The sequence below is a fragment of the Perna viridis genome, chromosome 3, assembly GCF_037379345.1.
Source record: "Perna viridis isolate PV_CMFRI_1.1 ecotype Kerala chromosome 3, ASM3737934v1, whole genome shotgun sequence".
NCBI classification, from domain to species: Eukaryota; Metazoa; Mollusca; class Bivalvia; order Mytilida; family Mytilidae; genus Perna; species Perna viridis.
The window spans coordinates 53,457,422-53,481,272 of record NC_142447.1 but is presented as its reverse complement, the minus strand read 5'-3'; the positions used below and the strand labels follow the sequence as shown (position 1 = coordinate 53,481,272).

At 33.1% G+C, this 23,851-nt stretch overlaps 1 protein-coding gene and 1 long non-coding RNA gene across 6 annotated transcripts in view; one reads left to right on the top strand and one right to left on the bottom strand.

Annotated features, from left to right (window-relative positions):
• Nucleotides 1-5,653: 5,653 nt before the first annotated feature.
• LOC148622893 (uncharacterized) lies at nt 5,654-7,951 on the bottom strand. Of its 2 annotated transcripts, none has more exons than XR_015920720.1 (2): nt 7,826-7,951; nt 5,654-6,125 (listed from the first exon to the last, which is right to left on the bottom strand). It is a non-coding gene; the product is annotated as an uncharacterized LOC148622893 (long non-coding RNA). The 2 variants fall into 2 exon arrangements; XR_015920719.1 differs by lacking the exon at nt 7,826-7,951 and adding an exon at nt 7,658-7,812.
• Nucleotides 6,002-23,851, top strand: part of LOC148622892 (solute carrier family 23 member 1-like) — a 52,714-nt gene continuing 34,864 nt past the window's right edge. The window contains exons 1-2 of one of the 4 annotated variants that reach the window (XM_088573185.1): nt 6,011-6,025; nt 8,915-8,969. In XM_088573185.1, the coding sequence (XP_088429311.1) occupies nt 8,937-8,969 (33 nt within the window). In that variant the 5' untranslated portion in view covers nt 6,011-6,025; nt 8,915-8,936. Of the gene's footprint in view, nt 6,026-7,861; nt 7,999-8,914; nt 8,970-13,498; nt 13,735-23,851 lie in introns of those variants that run through there. The other 3 variants (XM_088573184.1, XM_088573186.1, XM_088573187.1) reach the window with 3 other exon arrangements.

Here is a 23,851-nt window from a genome sequence, read left to right as displayed (position 1 = left end):
GTGAAATAGAAATCTACATTTATATGTGTAAAATTAAGGAGAAAAATGTTCTTTCAAATTTGGATTTCATTATAAACTTCTCAACTGAATATTTTTTCGCTAAAGAAACAAACATTATGTGTCTATCGGTCATCTTTTGGCAGAGTACTCAATTTCAAATTGATCATTCTATTCCTAATGCAGCTCAGTATGACAGTAATGTTTAGAATGGAACATACCAATTATCATCAGTTATGTTTAGAATAGAACCAATTATCATTCATTATACTTAGTTTTAAACGTTCAATTCTTTTTTTCCACAATCGAAAGAACCTTCTGGTAAAATAGTAATTTTGATTTCATTGCCACATATGATACTTGTCTATGCCAAATAGCACAATTAGTACCATAAAGCCGCATCATGTCACCAATCTGTTTTACGAAATAACAGAAGAAAAATATGACCAGCTGAACAGTGAAACAAAACAATGCAAACAAAAGACAAGAACTATTTCCACTGGTTAGTGGAGTCATGTTTATAAAGTTTGTTTAACCATTTCATTCATGCATATTATTCATATAATCATTCATGGTCGTAAATCATATATATCTGGACAAGATTATAGTCCTGGAGACCTTTTCATTCATGGACAGGTATACGGAACGGACTGTACTATACCATATATAACAGTTATTTACTACGTTTACGCTTCGCGCGTTTAACGTGTTGCATTATCACGTGCACGGCATGCTTGCACTAGTATATGTACTATTTAAAGAAATATTACTACAAGATTATGTTTAGTCCAGATTCAGTGTCACAAATATGTAGTTTGGTTAATGCCGCTACTTTTCAGGTATCGTTAATATTTTTAAAGTATTTTCAAAAGCATTTATTTATTTTCAGTTAAAGATAAATTACTAGCTATGTAGAAATTATTATTCTAATTCATGATATTTTATAGTAATTCGAATAAAGTTTTATCAGTAATATTTTAGATAAATTTACGGATAATTTCATACGAAGTATAGTTAGATAAAGATTTTACATTTTATAATAGAAAGTTTAGTAAAGTACATTCATACTTTTGAATCGAAGCTCCGAATATTTTGAGCATAGATTTCAGGTTTTGTTACTGGAGAAAACATATTATTTTCTACTTACATCTACGTGTTATTAATGAATTGTATTTAGTTACAATTGATGATTATTGTTTTTTCAGAATTTAATAAAATAGTAAAAGTTGGACGGCTCGTTTTCTTATAGCAGTGGCCATATTTTTTCTAGATTACTTTATGGGGTGAATTACACTGCGACAGAGGGTAGAAGGAAAGTATACACTTACGCTTGTAAAGATAACCCTGCGGAGAATATTTGCAGCAGCGGAAGTTTATGGCGGTCTTATGTCCTACTGGGACAGAGAATAAATAAGTGCATTCAAAAGAAAAGTAATAAAGGCAACTATACAATTACATTAACTGTTGTGTTCCACAAACGAAGTAGGGGACGACTTGTTTTTCCCTGTTTCTTGTTAGTCTTCTTTGTACTTCATATTTATCCGCGCAACCCCCTCCGACGGAATGATACCAAACTGGCACTAAATAGGTCACCTTTTGGAGATTGACATTTCAAATTTGTCCGCCATTTAAAGACGAAAGAAAACCACCAAAACAATAGTGTTTTTTTTTTGTTTTTCGTTTTTTTTTTATTAAAATAAGCCATCACAAGACCTTTTAGACGATCTAATAGAAAAATCACTTTAGCCGCCATGTAAACATGGCTGCCGTCGGATTATGAAAATCGTTCATTTAAATTGCCGAAAATATCGGGGGAAAATCATGAAGAATAGGAAAACAGATTGTAGGACTTGAACTGGTGTACAGGGACTGGAACAAACTCCACACCTCCTAGATCCTAAGAACACACCGCAAATGCGTTTCAATGTCACATTCCCTTTGTTTTTGACGTACTGGCCCACGGTGTTTTAGAAGGCTCTATATTTATCACTAAAGACAACTCTAAATGAAACCAAACTTGTTGCAAAATAAGGTCACCATTAGGAGGTGTGCATGCGCGTACTGAAAACATGGTCACTGTCTTAAAAAAGCTGCCATTTGATGACCAAAAAAAATAAAACGGTAGGCAAAAAATCGTAAAGACTTGATTCTTGGTTTTAAAATAGTTCAGTTCAGTCAGTCACATACATGTAGAAGAAAATATAAAAAAAAATGGACACCATTCTTATTATTCTTTGTGTTTCATCTTTATCCGCGCAACTCACCTCCGACAGAATAACCATCTTGGCCATTCCAAGATGGCCACTGGTCAAAAAATTTTAAAATATAAAAAAGAAAAAAATCGATAAAAACATGTTTATCCTTTTGTAAGGAACAACAGAGGAAAGCATTTGGCAAAATTAACGGATTTTATTTACATGTAGTTTTACAACAAAATCGTGAATTAAATACATATTTAAAGATTGCTATGATATAATCATACATCAACAAAAATATCATTCATCTGCATTCTGTTCTTAACTATATCCGAGCAAAAGTTAAATGAAAACCGTACGAACACTCGTCTTCTTACCAAGAGTAACATAGATGAATTTCACTGACCACCAGCCTTGCATTAATACTGTTCTCTAAACTGTTTATTATTATTATTATTATTTTACGGGGGAGTGGCTGTAATCAAATTTGAAATAAAAAAGGACACTCCATATTGAATTGGATAAAGAGTCAATAACTATCCGGATCCCTCCCCATCCCCATGGCGGAAATGGACACTCCTTACTGATCTGGGGATAGAGGATATAGATATTAACTATCCAGATCCCTCCCCATCCCCATGGCGGAAATGGACACTCCTTACTGATCTGCGGATAGAGAAAAAATACTGTCAAGATCCCTGTCCATGGAGGAATTGAATACTCATTACGATTCTAAATTATCTTCCAAATATAACGAAGAATTTTATCATAAACATATTTGTGCAGTGTGGTGGACACATTTTTCAACAAACAGTCGGCATTCCCATGGGAACCAGTCTTGCATTAATACTGTTCTCTGAACTGCTTTTTTGATTTTCACGAAAGGGGGGGGCTGTGATCAAGTTTGAAATAAAAAAGGCCAACTTGAAAAATGTTCAATAAATATAAAGGCAAGACGTCCCATAATATAATTTTAAAAAAAAACAGGAAATGTTATTGTCCTAGTATTTTTTGTATATATTTAATTAAAAACAAATTGCAGGACCTATTTTTTTTCTCAAAATGAAAAGGCAGGAAAGAAAATTTGATCTGGGTGCCCAATAAAAATCATATCTCTCTTAGTCTGATCCAGACGTATGAAATTTTGACAACCGTAAAACAAAACATTTTCACTAACGCCAGAGTAATAATTAATAATGAGACTTACTCTTTTGGATGTTATAATTTACCATGCAAAATCAAGGGAAATGATCAGTACATACAGTGGGTAGAATAAAAATAACGAAAGTTTCATTAAAGGTGCCATAATAGTGTCGAAAGAAGTGGTACGATTGTTACATAGAGTACTCGAGGGAAACAAGGTTATAGCGGTAATCAAAAGAATGTAATCCAGGGACAAAGACCAGAAAGGAAAACAGACAAACACAATAAAGAATATAAAGTAACTAAAATCATACATACAAAATAACAAAAGCAAATGAGCAATTACATAAATATTATTAAAGTTAAAATTATTCAATCTCAAACATTTATTTATAGCTTCTACAACCTCTCGCACTGTTGGAGTATCCAGAACCCATCCCATTACATGGGGGAAATTGACACCCCATTCTGATCGGGGATAGAGACAGCTGTGTCACTGTGTCACAAATTGACACTCCTTACTGAACTGGGTAAAGAGTGAATAACCATCCAGATCCCTCCCCATAGCGGAAATGGACACTCCTTACTGATTTGGGGATAGAGGATAGAGATATTAACTATCCAGATCCCTCCCCATGGTGGGAAAGGACACTCCTTACTGATCTGGGGATAGACAAAATAACTATCAAGATCCTTGCCTATGGAGGAATTGGATACTCATTACTGATCTGGGGAAAAAGATAATAACTATCCAGATACCTTTTGGTCTCTCTACCCAGTACGATATTGTGATCTACCGTTCATGAAGTAGATTCCAAAACACCATAAGAATCCATACAAACAACACTTTATATAGCTGAATCTGCAAACTGTAATACCAATCCTATTTTGAAACTATTAACTTCCATACCAAGTTGTCAAAAAGGGTCGTTAGTCTTACCACGGCATTTTTACTCCAATATTGTTATCAATTCAATGTGGATCCTAAAAAAATCTGACTCCAAACATTACATATCGTTCGATTTACTCCAAATGAGACGTACACCTAGGCACAAATACATAGTACTAGTTAGAGAGTTCTCAAACCTTGTAAAACAAAAACGATTCTAAATTATCTTCCAAATACATGCATAACGAAGAATTTTATCAAAAACATATTTGTGCAGTGTGGTGGACACATTTTTCAGCAAACGGTCGGCATTTCCATGGGAACAAATTATGCTCAACTACTCGCTGACCTATTCTAACATTTTTATAAGGATGACTTTCTAGCTGATCTGATCTAAAAGAAGGAACATCAATCTTTGATCTCAGTTCCCGTTATATAGATAACGTGTAGTCTTTTAAGTTTCGGGGATATTATACATCGCATCTACGCAAAAGAAATTGAGATAAATGACACTACAGACACTATAAAGACAGCCTCATATCTTGACCTACACTTAGAGATTGATGGTAAATTAAAACTCATGATTAAACTACATGTATACAACAAATGCCATGACTTTTCATTCTGTATTGGCAATTTATGTTAATTTTATATGTGGCAACATCCCCCATCACCTGCGTATGGAGTTTATACGTTATGCCATCACTTGTGGTAACTGCGCGTATTTTTTGATACCATGATAGAATTCTTACGATTAGGCTTCTTGAACAGGGCTATGTTGCTGAAGATTGAAGTCATGATATGAGTCATCTTATGGTCGTCATCATGAACTTGTGGATCGTTACGGTGGTTCATCGTATCATAGCACTTCTTTCGTCTACCCCGGGCTAGGCGGGTGTTTTTTAAAAGCAGAGGACGTTTACCATTCCGGTGCACCTGATCCTTGTTCCTAGTTTGTTCGTTTTGTTTTGGTTATTTCATATATTCTTTGGTGTCTGTTTTCTTTGTCTGGTCTGGAACATATTATTTTGATATCTGCTCGAATCTTGGTTCCCTTGATTACTCCTCCACATTTTAAAGATGGACACCCCGTACTTTAATTGTTTGACAGGGTAGTCATGGTAAAAACATTAGCTTTTTATGATATCGCAACTTTGAATTATTCATTTTTGAAAATAAAATAAACGGGTATAAGACGAATATATGAAATAAATATGTATATGTATACACAAACTAAACCGGGATGTATGTTTACTAAATATTTTCCTTCTTAGCTTTGTCATTATTATTCGTTCCAGATATTAAAGTTGTTCTCCCCTTTAAAATATTAGTTTTAAATTACTGCATTTTCGATCAGTGGAAAGAACCGCTCAAGTATTCCTTACATAATGTATTTCGGGGTAATCCTTTTCATAAAAAAATAACTGACTTGTCTTAATGGATTTATGTGATATTATCTTAACCTTTCTTAATGGAATGAACTGGAAAAAAACCATGTTTAAAAAAAGAAACGTGTCAAGAGTGAACAATAGTTCCTAAACCTTTACATGATAAAACTATTTTAAATGGATTTGAATAATAATGGATGTCCTGTATAATAACCTTTTAGAATAAAAAATTCGGTTTATATTTCTAGTTATGGCAACGCGAATTATATTTTGTAGAAAGTTCTCTACACTTCCATCAGATATAGGTTGTCTTCTAGAAGTCTCAGTTATTTAGATGTTGCTTTATGCCGGCATACTGACTGAAGTATACCGCGGGAAACATCTCAGTCGATCTTTTCATGTTCCATTATTGGGTAAGTTCATATATTATCTTAAATTCCTAGACCAAGATCCGATATATTAAGCAGGTTATATCTTACCGGTAGTCTCCCACTATGCGACGTGAACATATTTCTAAAAAAAAAAATAAAAACAATATCTTTCAACTTAAAATATATGTGTGTGACAAAATGATAATTTGTATACAGAGGTATATATCTGTCAATAAAAATCCAACACGATCAGATTTTCACGATATATTTATGTATTCACATCACTAGCGCTTTCATGGCTGCTGCCAATCTTCAGGTGACATTACATAACGACAACGTAGTTAATGGTAACGTTATACATATAGTGACGTTATAATAGTATAAGGGGAGTTAAATATTAACGTCAAAAATGTTAAAATAAAAGAAACAAATAAGAGGACATGAAAAATGTTAACGTCCATTCAATTTCGATTTAAATTTACGAATAAACATCATTTCTTTGGTTTCACGTAAATCTTTATCATTGTCTCTCAGTTTGTAAAATGGGAAAATTTTAAATCGTCCATCGCTGCATTTATCTAAATGCTCACTGACGGGACAAAATCTGTAATTTGGATCTCGGACCTGTTGTCGATGGACTCTCGTTCGATCAATGACCCTGTCGCCTGTTTGACCAATATATATTTCTTCACATTTGCTACATTTTATGCAATAAATTAAATTTGCAGTTTTACAGTTCATGTCCTCGTTTGCGTAAATAGTGGTTCCATCCCTTGTAGTGATCGAGTGTCCTTCGTGTATGTAGTCGCAAGTGTTGCAACGTTTGTCTTTGCATTTCGATACAGTGAAGCGTTTTGCGGCAGGGTCGAAACGGGCACTTGTAAGTATTCGTTTCAGGTTTACGTTTGCTTTGTATTATTTTTTCTTTGTTGATATGGACTTTTAGCGATTCGCTTTGTGCTATAATTGGTAAGTTTGCTTTTGCTATTTCAAAAATATTCGCATTACATGGGTTGTGGGTTATTACAAAGGGTGTTACGGAGTTGTCTGGTTAATTTCTAGCGTTGACTGTTAGAAGTTCGTTTCTTGGAATTCTCTTTGCGCGTTCGATTCCATGTTTAATTAATTGTTCGGGATATTTCTGTTTAAGTAAGAATATTTCTAATTCCTTTAAGCGTTCATTTCTAGTGTTTTCCTCGCTTATCACAGTACATATTTTACGCGCGAGTCAGTACGGGATGTTTCTCCTCGTGTGGGATGGATGACACGACTTGAAACTTAATATTGATGTGTGTCTGTACTCTTGTAAAAAATGTCGGTTGAAATATCTCCATTGTTTTTCAGTACTAAAACGTCTAGGAACGTCAATTTGTCTGCACTCAATTCTCTTGTGAATTTGATATTATTGTGCAAATTGTTCAGGATGTCCGTGAATTTATCTAAGTTTTCAGTAGATTTATTCCATATTATAAAGCAGTCATCCAAAAACCGCTTCCATGACGTTTCTATTTCATTAGCAAATATATATATATATATATATCAGAGACTGCTATATCCACCCAATTGTTAAAGCACTTTATGGACATTATTATACTCTCTTGCTTTGTTTGACACTTTTTTGTCGGTAGTTGTCTCCAGTTAATGACCACCAAGCCTAACTAATACCACACTTACCTTTTTAATCTCCAATCGATTTCTACAACCATGAATCAATTCATATTGTATGTCGTCACGGTTTAACAAGTTTACACACAAACTGAGTATGTACTAAACATGTCGAGGTTCGAACGATAATATTAAAATCCGTTAAGGTTAAATATGCACAATCATGATAACTCTTACCAAGTAGGAATGGGTGCACTTACGGAGCAAGTTCATATTATTTATAAAATCTATTATCAATGTTACTTCATATATAAATATGTGTCGAGAACTTCCAAACAACAGTGGAAGTGAACCAGAGATAATTCTTACTGATAATAAAATGGAGGTCTAAAGATAGAAGGCGGTTCTGTGTATGTATAAACATTAATCTTGCTAATCTTTGGAGCAAGTCATGATGTGGGAGTTTCTCCCCTTCTGACAATGTCTCATGGGAAAGATTTTTTTCACGTAAAAGCATTTATTCTAATGTAACAATCTAATTATTTATAATAATTTTAGCTAAAAACCTTCCACAAATTATTAGTGTGCAGTTATCTTGTTAATGTTTCATTGTATTTGAGTGAGTCTCCCCCCTATGTGGAAGGGTTAACAGGTATGTTATCTTATTGACATTTAAAAATCTATACCGCAGGAATTGGGCAGGGCCGATGATTCCGATCCCATTTTTCTAGATAACCATTATTTCCGTCTGATTCGTTGATTAATTAATTTAATCAAAAATGGTATGTTTGCCTGGGCCTATTCATTGAAAATATAAAAAATGGAATGCATTATACCACTGTCTGATAAAAAAGACTCGGGTACTATGTAGACAAGTCCCTGAGTCTGTTGAAAGAGTAATAAGTGGAACGAAGATTCTAGCGGAAATCAAAAGAATGTAATCCAGGGGAAAAAGAATTCATAAAACCGCAATCTAATAAATATGTAATAGACTCAGGAACTAGTACAGAGATGTACCCGAGTCTATAATTACCACTTTCCAGTAAAAGTAGAGATGGGTACTAATAGAAGTACCTGAGTTTGTTTATTACGAGTAATAGATAGTGGGATTAGGCGTTCCCTTGTAATATTTTCAAACTTGCAAAAATATTATTTATAATCAGATTAACGAATCATACGTAAATAATATATATACAATCCAATAATAAATATATTGAAAATAAAATATGTGTGAAACCTGTGGTTTTACCTTACTGTGCGTATACATGGGCATATATGATTATGCCAAGCATACACATGATATTACAGTATCTTCCATTTCAACAGGTTGGGTAGTAATTAAGAAGTCATGTTTGCGATTGAAGGGATAAAAGCTCTAAAGGTAATTAAAGTCAAGAACGTCACGACCATGAACGAATTGATATTCTGCATATTTTCCATTTTTAAAGTTTAAACTCCTTATGTAAAGAAAGTGAACTCATCTTTCCATTTGCCTACATTACAATGGAAATTCCGGATATAAATAACATGTTTTTAATTTACACTTGACCAGCATGGGCAGATCCGTAGATTTTGACAAGTTGGGTTTCAATATATTATAACTTGCTCATTTTTCCTAAAGGAAGCTTCCGTGGGTTTGATCTGCCAGTGCTACTTGTGGTTAGAAAACACCAGGAAAATGCCGAGCTTCGAGGAACAAAAAGTTCTAGATCAGTCTAGGATATCGTTCAGCTATTAATTGTACATTTTCATTAATTATAGACGAAAAATCATTCGATATAAGTGTATCATACTCAAATAATCATTGTCGTTATTTAATATTAGATCAGGAAATTGTAAGTTCTAAAATGAGTTGATATGTAATATCAGTTATTCTATTGAGTGGCAATTATACCCATTTACGTCACTTTTATATACATGTAACTATTATGTTAAATCCTAGTTTATGTAAAGCTGTAAAAAGCATAGGATTATTTAAAAAAATATATATCAACATTTACGGTGATTTATTCCGATTCTAATGGGACTAGTTTCTTCATAATTTTTAATAGACATACCCATGTGTTGCACGAAATGTTGGTCATGTGTTTATCACTTTTTTTACCACGACTGTGGTCTAAAGACGTTGAAGCGCTAGCAACTCTTATTAGAAATGTATCCACTCACAATAATACAAGTTAATTTGACCCATTTCAAAATGGCTTTCGAGGAGCAAGCACAGCACAGGAGTGATTGAAGACATGCATTCAATAAAATGGCAGGAATATTATAACGATCAATACCTAGCTGTTACATATACTTCTTATGAATAAAAGCTATGACTTAAATGGTGTTATTTTAGATAGTCTCCGACTCCAGGAGTTCCTCCTAATAGGGATATTGTTTAAATCACTTGTGTATGTTCAATACACAAGTGATTTTACGAATATCCCTGTTTTCACAAGTCAAGGTCCAAAACATTTATTGGACAGATGATATGGACTGAAAATTATAATTAAATTCATAGATCAGATCATTTTACGAATATCCCTGTTTTTACAAGTCAAGGTCCAAAACATTTATTGGACAGATGATAGGGACTGAAAATTATAATTAAATTCATAACTGATTATACATTTCAAATTAATTGCAGTTATTTATAAAGATGATCTTTATCACCAACTTCATGTTTATTGCATCTATCACCAATTCGATCTGTTAAAGGTGTTACATGTCTTGTTTATCTAGCAGTATCAACTTAAAGTCTGTGAGAGCTGATTTTAAATCTGGTGATATATCTTCTACGTTTTAGTTCCTTGACAATATAAAGATATTTTTCAAATAAAAAAATGTTTTAGCTGAACATAGGTTCTTAGCTTTCCATTTCCATTACAAGAATACATTAGTACTCAAAGGGCAATATTTGAGGCACTATTTACTATTTATTCCCTATATTTTGATATCATAAAATGAATTTTAATTTGAAATAACCTCAATTCATCTGGTATAGGGAATAAATGGTAAAACGGTAATAATGATTCATCGACATACACGATGGCAATAAAATAATACAAATATATAATAACTTAATGTATGACCAATCAAAACCAAGAAGAGAAGTTTGTTTATCATACATTGTATGGTTATTTATTCAATCTAGGTTTATCCTGGCTCCAGGAGAAACTGACAAAGGTTATTCAAAATAGTATTTTTTACTATGTTCACAGTTGAAAGTCCAGAAGACTTTTTGAAAAGAGGACAGATCGATGAAGTTAATAATTGTTTCATTTATCATATCAAACTATTTTTTTCTAGATTCTAGAAAGTGGCCACGATAAGCATTTATTTAAAATTTGTATCCGGTTTATCACATCTAGTTGGTGATCGGTCAAGTATATCTACCATATATTGTATTTTTAAGTCGCTAATATTGTTAGCGACTTCTTGTACTCGTAATTTCACTGCTGTACATTCGTATATGATTTGCATAATAAAATATTACTACACCACCTTATGCCGCTGAGCGGTGCCGTAGAACCGTTAATTTTTGCTTCATACGAGATCAAAATGTATCTGTAAGATTCGGGCAGTGGGCGAAACATGGTATGATATAACCCACCACTTTAGTAATTGCACCACCAGTTTCAAGGAATAAAGACATGATTTTTCCATATTATCATGGTCACATGAGTTATGATTTCGGTTAAATGCACTATAAATGATCATTTCAAGGGTAGATAACTCTGTCAAAAGCTTCAATTTTCTAACATTTTAATACTAAATTTTTCAAAATATCCAGGGTTGCAGAGATCCAGTTGTTTCCAATAGAGATTATCACTATCAGTAATTAACCTCTTATAATATTATATACGTGTACATGTGTTCTACGTGTTTTTTACTTGTATGAAACACGGGAAGTTTACATTAAAAGAAGAAATGATCGGTTAGCACGGACTTTTCAGTTTTATAGCTGAGAAACACCCAGTCTCTTAGTTGTTTCAATTGAGAAACACGGTAACGAAGTCACCAGATTTTAAACAAAGCAGATCACAACTGTGCTTGAAGTAAGCCGATCTTAGCCGATTGACGAATTGTTACGTTACATAACAAAGTTCAAAGTTCAAAAGTAAAGTCGGTACATACACACGGTCATTACTACACAAGCTCTAATGAGCTTTTAAGAACCGACATAATCTTTGCAGCGTTCTAAAATGTCGAGTATAAATTATTTTCGAAAAAGGAATAATTGCACTCATTTTGCTAGTAATGTACAAATGGTCGAGACGTCAAAAGATACGAAATAAAAAAGAACATGAATGCATATTATCAATCGACCTAAATTCTGCAAGTTTCAGCTCACTAAAAATTTGTGATTTTTTTAATTCTGATCAAAGTCCATACGTTGAGAAAATCACTAATTGATTAGGAGTCAAGTTTAGTAGCGAGCGCCGTTATTACGTGTACTTTCTAAATTTCCCCAATATACTAACGGAAAAAAGTCATGTCCCGGAAGTAACAAAAAGTGACCGTCCTTACGGAAAAAATTCATCATTTCCTTCAATCAAACAAATAAAAAAATATAGATTAAGATTACGTTTCAGTAAAAATAATATCATCTTTTCTGATAGTTTTCAAGTCTTTTCTAATTTGTTTCACTTATTTAACGAAGTGAATGTTATGTTTATAAAAACTTCCGAAAACACGTGGATGTACGTACGTGTATCTCCGCTGTTCCACTGTTGCTGTTGTCAAGCATCTAACCCGCCTCGGAAAAAATATAACTCCAATTATATTATCAAAATCGAAGCATAAGATTGGAAAGGCAATCATTTTCTTGTTTTGAATTTGCAGCTGTCGTCTGAATTTTGTTTACGTCACATAATATGTGTAAAATATACCCACCATCCGTGGACAACTGTAACATTTCCGGTATCTGTACAGTTTGATTTGACTGGCCAAAACTGAAATGGATGATGCTAGAGATGCCCTTAAGGGATAAAAAATGTAAAGTATTGCGAAGTGCTATAAAGTTATTGACCATTTTGAGAGCGAGGGGAAAGAGGGATATAGGGTTGGATATTTGGGGAAAAAATTTTTCAAGTTATTCATTAATTGTAAAAAACCAATAATTAATAAGACAGCTTTTCAAATAGAAATATTAATTTTGCTTGTTGCTTAAATATAAATAAGAATATTGCACTTATAAAAATTTTCATCCGGGTCGACCCCCAAATTGTGATGTCTTTTATCATTTTTACAAGTCTTGCACAGACCGTGGCGAAATTCAAATTATTTATTGTTCAAACACATTTTCATTAAATGGTCATGACACAATAATAACATAATGCACATACATTTGTATAAACAAAACATTGCTATCATTTACATGTATAATGTTGTGGACGACGGTGACAAACCACAAAAACTACAACGTTATACTTTGAATGAAAGCTTGGCAGTTGTTGACATAATCAATTGTTGCCTTGAGTATTGGGAGTGAGTCAGAGTTAAAAATCAAACTTATGTTGTTTTTTGTTATATATGGTAAAGCTCACGGTGCTCGCTGATTTAGGCAATACCCCATATTAGAGCATTGAATTCGCCTGGATATTGAAAGCAAGTCAAAATCAGTGCCACAGAATATTTTACGATTGGCGACTTTGAATACTTCAGTCTTCGATTGATTTATGGGAACTAATTTTGTATTTTGTAATACACATTTTTAAATTTGATTTCCATTTTTACAGGTGACACCTGCTTAATTCAGAGCCATGAAAACTAGAATGTCGATAATTCTTTTGAAATATTTATAGTCCAACATAACTTTTTAAATGATAGCAAATTTCCATGAGTATTCCGAATATTTTAACATTTTATTTTCGTTTTGTTTTGTTTACATCATCCACGTGGTGTTGTACCTAGAGTTATCCTTCTTGACAAACTAGCTTTTCGTTCTATGAACGTCCTGTTATATAAAAAACAAATGTAAACATTGAAAATAAACGTTCTCTACACTCAAAAGTTTCATCACTTGTTTCTGTGACACAAAACAGTGGATTACGGGGGTTTTAATCGAAATATGGAACGAAACTGAAGCTAATTATAGGCAGCGTGTAACACTGTTTTAAATTCTTCCGGTGTAAGGTGAAACTTTACAGCACTTCAAGGTAAGATTTTCGTAGTGTATATCTGTCTGTGATTGACGATTACCATTTACCATCTGTACTTGAATTTGAGGTACTTGTAGAATTTTGACAGTACCATTACTTCCTTGGATATAGCCACATACCATAATGCATGACCATTATGTAATTGTTACTACTATTACGTAACAGTTTGTTAATACAGGCGTTGTTTTATTTTATAAATGTTTTAAATATAATGCCAGCATGCAACAGAAATAAATTAGTTTATAAATTTAGGAATGAAGATGTGTCTTTTGCCATTTCTTCCTATGTTTTAACAGTAATTGAAGTGATTCAAAATAGTAAAGGTCGTTGTTTGTGATGATTATTGAATAGAACAGACCGGGAGGGGGAGGCGTCCATCCCCCTTCTGCTCGAAAAGTTTAGTTACTTTGTACAGAAGCAACATTAGACTTCTAAATGAAGTTAATATATCTGCGTTGCTCGTCATTCCAGAGGATGTCGATGTCTTCAGTGTTATGAATTATGGTTGTCATTCCAGAGGTCTAAAGTTTGTCACCTTTCCAGAGGCCGTCAGTGTTACGCGAGGGTCACGTTTCCAAAAGCCACTAATCTCAAGGCTCGTCAAATTTCACGGTAAAAAGTTGCATGGTCTTCTATCCAGAGGCTGTCAATTTTATATGGACTGAGGTTGGCCACCTTTCCAAAGGCTGTCAGGTTTAGGTTTTGAAGTTGGGTCATCTATTCAGAGGCAATCAATATGAGGGTAAAGGTTGGTCTTCTTCCCTGAGATCGTCAATATTAGGTTATATATTGGCCATCTTACCAGAGTTCACCTTTGTCACTATGAAAGTCCTTTTTTCAAAGGCTTTCAATGCTAGTTTTATGTGGATCACCTTTCCAGAACCCGCCAACACTTGGTACGGTTTAAGGTTGAACACCTTTCAAAAAGTCGTCTGTGTACTAGGATACAGATTGATTACCTTTCAGAAGTCGTCAATGTTAGGTTAAATGTTAGTCACATATCCAGAAGCAATCTATTTTAGGTTTAAGGTTGCTCGTTATTTTGAGGACTTTATTATATAGACTGCTAATGGTTGGTCACCATTTTTTAGACCGTCTTTATTACGATTTTGTTATTGATGTCGTCAATGTAACGTTTTTTTTTTGTTTCGAGTTCGTTTCAGTTGAATGTTTGTTATACATTTTTTATATTTATTTTCAGATCAATGATCTAAATAACAATTAACGAGGGTTTAAGTTTGGTTTAATTTGATGTCGTTAGGATTGTGGATAAATGACCACATTGATAATTTCGGGAGTTTTCTAGATTAAAGTTTGTCAATTTCAAGTAAATATAATAATGCTAGTATTATACGTACATCCAAACTGCTATAATCTGTAGTTCAGGATTAAGATTACGCATGACTGATCCGAAGTTAACTTATTTGTATACTTAATAAACCCAACTATTCTGTCAAAGTACCCGGGGCACTATAGACCACAATGACGTATTATAATACAGATTACATTTTAAATATTTAATGCGGATAATGATATGTACATTATATCATCATCAGCTTGTGCAATTACTTGCTAGTTACAAGGTAACGAACTATCATCAAAAGTGAAACAAGGATTCAGATTCAGATTAGTATAAACACATTTTATTTGTCGAATAACGTACAAAAGGGATTAGGCACAACTACATCTTACTTATGAAGTCTTTTCCCGTTAAAGAAATATGCAATAATCTTATGAGCGCCTACAGAAATATATATATTTTGTTTTGAAAATTACTCATATAAAACATATGAAGAAAGGGAGTAAAAGCTTTAAAAGATTAAATATGGAAGAGAAAAGATAAACAAAATGAGACGTGTACTTTTGTGTCATGGATGGCTCTTCAACAGAAGTAATAGAAACTTAAGCAACAAGGAATTTCTTTGAGTTTTTTATATATTAAAAAAATGGACTTCAGTAATAATACGTTTTGTTCGTTGGATAGATCCTCATGTCCATATAAAGTATTTCTAGATTTATAAGCAAATTTCCCGGTAACCACGCAAGATCATTCACTAATTTCTGCCTTAAGAGACTGTATAAATGACATTCGAAAAAATAGTGGTATTGAGTTTCTACTTTGAATCCACATCTGCGAGTTGGATTACCAACAATATTTACTTCAGATTCAGATTCTTTATCGGTTGTAAACTTTTCCAGTTCCTCACCATAAGTTGTATTCATAGTATATTTGCATGAAAAACATTGGAATGAAGATTCCCTAATAAATATACAAAAATGAGCATATCTGAATTATAGAAGTGTTTTAAGTCTTGATATTATAGCAAGTCACTATAAATATGAAATATTAAATATAGAGATCTGTTTGTCTTCACGAATTAGTATAACCAGAAACTATAACAGTCCATTATAGTTAACTGGGGAGGCAAGAATAAGCTTGTTTCGATTTCATAGCACAGTCAATAAACTTCCCTTCTTTACCCTGGAGAATGTTTGATTCTGTACCTAAAAGAAACTTAAGTTTGTGAATACTAGGCCGCCTATTATAATATTTCGGTATTTTTTTACGTGTAATATTGAATCGTTGGTTCTCTTATCTAAATAAGTTTCAAACTTATGTTTCAGTTTAATATTTGAATAGTTGATTCGGCAAACCACCGCTGGATGTATTGGTCACGCAACCTTTGTTTTATGACATGTATTGACGGTAAAGATTGGTCTTGTTGATTCCACAAGTGACTAATTTCTCTAAAATAGTTTTAACTTCTCAAGCCCAATTTCGCTTGCCACTTTCAGATTCTGTTTTCATGTAGTTATAAACTATTTTCAAAATGTTACTGTCATCGAGTGAAATAATTTTAATCCAATATTTTAAAAGTTTTTCTATTCGAATAATTCGACAAGGAAAACGAACCAGTTCGCCGTGAACAATACATGAATTAGAAAATTCGCTTATAAAATTGTAACTGTAGTTTTTCAATGTCTTGGCCTTTTGTAATTTCCCATATTTCACATCCATATGTAAGAATGAGAGTCACCATTGTATCAAATATATGTAACACAGTTGATATATCAGTCGGTACATTACGCACACTTTCAGTCATTGCGAACAATGCCTTCGATGCTTGTAACGCAACATGTTTCTGAGTTTCCACAAATTTTCCGTTATATGATAGCTTTTGTCCCAAATAAATGTAGGAATTAATAATTTCTATATCATGTCCACCAAAATCAAATCTACACTCTTGTAGTCTGTAAGCATTACGAAATACTACAACTTTAGTTTTATCTGTATTGACGATAACATTCCATTTGTCACAGTACTCTTTCAAGGATACACTAAGATTTTGTAGTCCTTCAGAAGATTTGGAGAAGAGAACTGTGTCGTCAGCAAACAACAACACATATAGTAATGTTTCGTCGATCATTATATCATTACCATTGTCATTTTGTATAGCTTCGTACAAATCATGAATAAAGATTAGAAATAAGATGGGTGACATTAGTTCGCCCTGCATAACACCTCTAAAACTTTCAATTTCTTCGGAGCGCTCATGTCCATATTTCACATGTAGCTTTGTACAGCGATAAATACTACTAATAATGTTCACAAATTTTGTGCTCAAACCAAGAGAAGACAATTCAAGTAAGAGCATGTTTCTATCCACAAAAGTCAAACGCGTTAGTTTTATAATCGAATTCAGCAAGAAAATAGCATTCACAGTACTGCGTTTTGAGCGAAAACCAAACTGAAAGTCACTAAGAACGTTATTTGCTTCGAGATACGCCATCAGTCTATTGGTCAAAATTGACGTACAAATATTTGAGAATACACTAGTGATCGTGTTTTTTTGTTTGTGTGGACCATTTATCATTGAAATTCAAAGACCGCCTCAGTCGTCTCATGGTAACCAGTTACTGGTAGGCTCGGAGTCAGAATAATGTGTTCAAGTAGGGGACACTTTTGTTGCTTCTATGAACTAGCGAATTAAAAATCCGGCTTATCGTGTCCGGCTGTAGTACGAGTAAGGTAACATTCTCTTGAAATGCATGAAAGTCTGATACTCAAGATCGCACAAAAGGTCAGATTAATTATTTTAAGGAAAAAGTAGCAGATTGTTTACCGATAAAATTTTACAGCTCCCGTACATCGCTAGGAGCACAATTTGAAACTTGTTCCTCCTCAAGTGAATTTTTATACGACAGCAAAATATATTATGTTGTCGTCCGTAAACACTCGGTTTTCTTGCAGTAACTTGAATATACGGTGGGTGTTCTTATAATATTTTATTCAAACAACAAAAGATATATTGTTTTGTTTTTGAGGGGTTATGGGCCCAATATTTTTGGAATTGGGTGCCAAAAAGGTGCAAAATTGAGCGTTTCATAGAATTTAGCTATTCAACTCCAGTAAAAGCATGACCTCAAAGGTCTGACTGATTTTGGGGTTGTGACTTTAATCGTTTAGGAGGCAGGGAAGAGGATCAGAAACAAGCATTTTCACGATGTCAATATAATAACTTTGATATATGTGAATGGATATCTTAGATATTATACCACAAGATGTCAAATTACGAAAGGAGGGTTGGTATTAATTTTTTTAGGTTTTGAGTTAACCAATTAGGAATTAAGACTTCGCAAAGGGACCAAAATTATATACATTGGGTAACAGCGAAAACATCTCTTTTAAACTGTACTACATGGAGGAAGGTTGTAGAGATTGTTACTCTAGCCATGTAGAAATTAGGGGCCAAAAAGGAGCGACTCTTGTCAAATTCTCATCCTCTGTAAAATGTATGATGGCAGGCAAAATTTAAAGCTGTATCATTTTTGAATTGTGTGTCCATACTTGCTTAGTTGTGAAAGGTTCTACCTTTGTGTCCTGCGAAACGTTTTATTTTATATCAGAGATCTGCAGTTGTTTTGTTTTGTGGCTTTTAAGTATGGTCCATCGACCCTAGGTGATCATATACAATGTTTACGAGTTGGAAATGCTTTGATTTTTTGTTCCTTTTTATATAGTTATATTCTTGTTACTTTCTCCTACACGTGTGCATATGAATATGGAAATGTACCCAGTATGCCATTATTAACCAGGTGTTTTGCCTTATTTACCTAATATGTTTTTCATCCGTGCAAATGACATGAATGAGGAACAGAAAAGTTTTTTTCTCGCTTCATATGGGGTAATGTTACATATTGTTATCTATATCAATGTACTGAGAGTACAATATCGTAAAACGGTTGAGTTTGTTTTTGGGTATAGTTAAATGTTGTAATCTGATATATTATGGGAAAATCAGACGATGTATACATCCAGAAAATGGCAAATGGTAATTAAGGTAACAGAAAGATTAATTTAATTAATATCATTCAACAAAATAAACAAAAATATATAACAGTGAGTAATGAGAATTATCACAGGGAGTAATGAGAATTATCATATGAATTTGAAAGTAGAGAAGAATTGAATATTCACTGAAATCAGAAGTGTATTTAAACAAGTTTTTGTTATCAATATACTTGTGCATTGTTTAATTCGATGCTATCACAAAGAAAAACGTCAGTTTTTAAAAAGATATAATAAGATCCTAAACTTATTTTCATTTATCAATGCACTAGCTTTAACTGCATTGGTTGAGTTTGGTAAATTTTACTTCTCTACTGCGATAGTTTATCTGACGCAATGCGAAAGTTAACTTTGTTTTATATTACATATACTATCAGTCTGCTATTAAAATGGTATTTATTCACGGATTGTTTTTTTTTAATTTTGGAAACTTTTTAGGTTTTAATGTTATGATACTATGATATCAACTATACAACTGATTAGTACATGAACAGCGGTAAGATCATTATCCACGGTAAACTGGAGAGGGAACAAGGAAAAAAACAAGATGATGAAACAAACTGAATCAAGGAAACTGAATAAAAATACAAGGAACAAAATCAGGACAGGTTTAACCGTTGCCGTGATGGAAAATTTGTTAGATCAACGGAACGTCGAATTTGCCCTATCAACTTTCTGTGTCGAAATCGAGGATGCTATACACACGCTAGGTTTTATTGGTTTTACAAGTAAGCTAAATTTTTGCCGAATTTTCGAAACTGGTACACAGACGATCGCGGTATTTCAAGTCATCAGAGACACATGTAATATATGAACGATACCTCAAATGGCTGTTAAAAGATGCAAATTTTGATATGTTCCTACTGTCTGGTCGATTTGTCAAGGAAATGTCCATCATCTTATTTGTATCATTTGTATCTTTACATTTGAATAAGGTTAAAATGGAATAGAGTACTGTGAACAAGAAACATTAACAGAGATTCGTATATTTCAGAGGTTACACATTACAAGGTTTTAGACATTGAAAAGAAAACTATACCTTCTATACTAAGATATTTTTAACTTTCGAATTTCGTAATATGTGAAAAACGATTAATTGTATGACAAAAATGTTTGTTCTAAGGCACATCTCAACTGGCACATTAATAACAAGTTAACTATCGCGTTACACACATCAACTGCTCTAATGTCGAAATGTTTACCCGACTCAACGATACCAAGATAAATATGCCAACATCGAATCTAAAGACCTTGTGATTTGTTGTTATTTATGTGTAAATGTAAAACTAAATAAATGCTAAATATAAAAGGTTCTTTCCTTTTCATTGACTTAATATATATTTATGTGGGAGGTCAGAATGAACATTTATTTGGGCATATTTAGAATGACAAATTGTTCAGACGATTTTTTTTTATGTATTACAACGACCATCTATGACCAAAAACCAGCTCAGCCGTTTTACGCTATCTCACTCTCAGTATGTTAATGTACATGTAGCTTTCTATGATTGTAGTGGTTCTAGCTAACCGCGTGTGTAAAATATATAAATAATAAGTATATTGACCAGTGAACAGGTTATATGGGAGGTTGTTATGTTTGCATACATGTGAACTACGAAAGATCGTTTCTTAATTTTCTTCAAGGTTGAACTGTTCCAAAGCGCGCAAAACTCTCCATCATCGCCAAGTTCGGACCCCAAATTGATAATTAAATAAGACAAATTCGATAATTTCTACCAAATTCTACAACTCAGTGTTGTAAATGTATTTCATTCCAAAATCTTTTTTCTGTTCCCGGTAATCTAAATATAACTACAAGACAATTTAAACTTTCCTGGAATGTATTATCATGTTCCTAGTGTGATTAATGTATTCACTTTACTTTTATGTATCTTTAAGTTCTTGTACATGCAGTGTACATTCTAGGTGGTAGACATCCGTGCCCAGGTAAGATTGTTATGTCAGCTCTATAAATGTAAACCAATTTAATAAAATACTTTTGATTGAAAGTCAAAAATATTTTAAAATGCTTTCTGAACCTTCATATTCAAAATCAGATAAAAACGGGCATACCACAAAAACCCACTTTTTGTTTTTTGTTTTTGTTTTTGTTTTTGCTTCTGAACCATGTTCTATGTAGTTTGTAGTTATGGACTTGTTAACTTGTTAACTGGAACAAATTAATTTTTGCATCTGGATATAATGCCATGGATAACTACATGTAGATGTATTCAGTGGACACTGAAACAAACCTTGCAGTGTTTTTTTGGAATGTATATTAAATGTGTACTGATTTTGTACTTTTCTACATGTGTGTTTGGCGGGAAATTATTTTCCCTTTCATCTCAATAGGAAATACTTGGCCTTACGTGTGTAACATTTTTAGTGTGTAACTAAAATTAAGCTTGCAATATTTACAGAATTTAATTTTCATTGACAATGCTTTAAAAAAAATTAGACAAACATCCAAGTAAATACAAAATGTATTTTAATTTGATTTGTAAGAAGCTTTCTGATTGGTTGGTTCTCTATGGGCAAACCAGCTTAATTTGTATAACCTTGCATGGTAGTATGACGCCATTAACGTCGATTGGTCTGCACGCCACAATTCAAATAATCCCAAACAAATAACGATTGTTTGCGAATTAATTATTAATTTTTATTACTGTCATTCATTAGAAATCAAATCATAAGGAATATTTCTGATTTTTGAATAGCCTGGTTTTGCTTTGCGGTTTATAAATGTAAACTGCCACCGATCAGGAGGTTATTAATCATTACATGTACAAAAATTAAAAATCTTCCTTCAGGATGTTCGCTGCACTGTTTAAACATAAAAGGGATTTAAGTTTGGGTCACTTGCAAAAACATATCAATCCTATGAAATGGATAACACTAGAAGAGTCCGAAAATCTGACAAAAGCAGCGAACACCCGTAAATAAAGTAAATAAGATTGGGAGCAGGAATAATGTTATCGACAGAACCATCCAAGAAGTCATATAATATGAATATTATCCGCTAAGAGATTTGATATGTACATTGTAAAGTACCGACCATTTTATTAGCGTGGGGATTGGGCTGGGATCTTTTTGGAGAGAAATAATAAATGTTCCATAGTTACAGAAAAAAATACTCATCCACTGAAATGATGTGTTAGTTTCAACATATTATTCAGATAAATTTACAAATATTACAAGTATGACATTCAACATTCAAAAACACATAAGGATTCGGAAACAAGCTAAATAAGTTTATACAAAGTTCCTTGTCATTAATATTTATCCTTACAAAGTATAATAAAATTCACCAGCTTGTGAAATTTTGTTTATAAAGTAACTATACATAGAAATTATTTTTGTGATGAGGTGATGAAGGGAAAATAATTAAATTAAGTATTAACAAATATTTTGCTCTTGATTGTTAATTTCTGAACTTTATGGAACATATCTATGTTTTGTTCTTCATTAAGTTATTCTGAGCCGTACAGCAGAATATTAACATGAATGTCTATGATTCTGTGTTGCCCCAATTACTTAACAATGCAGATTTTCAAATAATAATGTTGATTTCGGTTGCTGCTGAAATATAAATTTTTTTTTTCGCTCGCGCAAAATAAAAGAGAATAAAAATCTTATCCGACATCAAATCCCCCGCAGGTTTAAGTGTTTTCTGGAATTATCGATACGATTTCCATCTCAGCAATAAACTTGTTACAACAGTTCAGACAAGCACAATTTAAACAGTTGTCACAAACTTGAGGGCCTTTAGCGTGACTAGTTTCAAATTAGTTTCGAATGAGGTCGAATTTTATTCCGAAGAAAATGTTTGTTAGCATTCTGAAAGATTTCTGGACTCAACCTTTTTAATTTCATGAATGTTTTTTACAGTCTAGATACTTTTTAATCAAATTTTTGTGACTGTTTTTGTAATTTCTCCTAATCGATTGCTGCATTTCTACTTTGTGCTTACAGCAGTATTGAACTACGATGCAGTGGATTTGTAGCAATTTGTCTTTAAGAGACTCCTACTGAGCATTCTGCCACCGCGCACAGTAATGATATCCAGAAAAAAATAAACGAATGCCACATCTATCACATTTTCTATCCAAACATGATTTGAAATAGCTGGTATTAGTCTGATCTTTATTCCGGAGGAGCGATCGTAATATCGGTATTTAAAATGTTCATATAAGATAAACCTGTCTCCTTCTGAAATACTAGTTAAAGTAAGATTATTCCTAAATTTCATTCTTTAGTGAAAAGTGACCTTCTTTTAACACGATGGCGACGCCAACAAGTAATGCAGTACTTTGGTCGAGCGGCGCGGACAAAGTAAGGTTTAAGTCATTCAAAAGTTCTGTTGATCGTTTTGATTTTTATTTGGATATTGTATACAAAATATACAAAACTCTGTGCACACGTCGGCTTTAGATTTGTCGAGAAATAAGTAGGGTGTTTAGAATACTGTTTTTGGCCGATACATATTCTTTTGACAACATTTTTATTTTCCGATTGGCACAAATTATTTGAATCAACCCGAACTTCAAACACGATTTTCTTATGAGATACTGTCTTTCCTTGTTTTACTTTCAATGTAATTCCGAATTTATTTTATTATGTGCGGATTGAGTGCGGATGCGTCACCCTTGTGATATCTGTTTCAGTGGTAGACCGAGTTTCATTGTGCGTCACCCTTGTGATATCTGTTTAAGTGGTAGACCGAGTGCGGATGCGTCACCCTTGTGATATCTGTTTCAGTTGTAG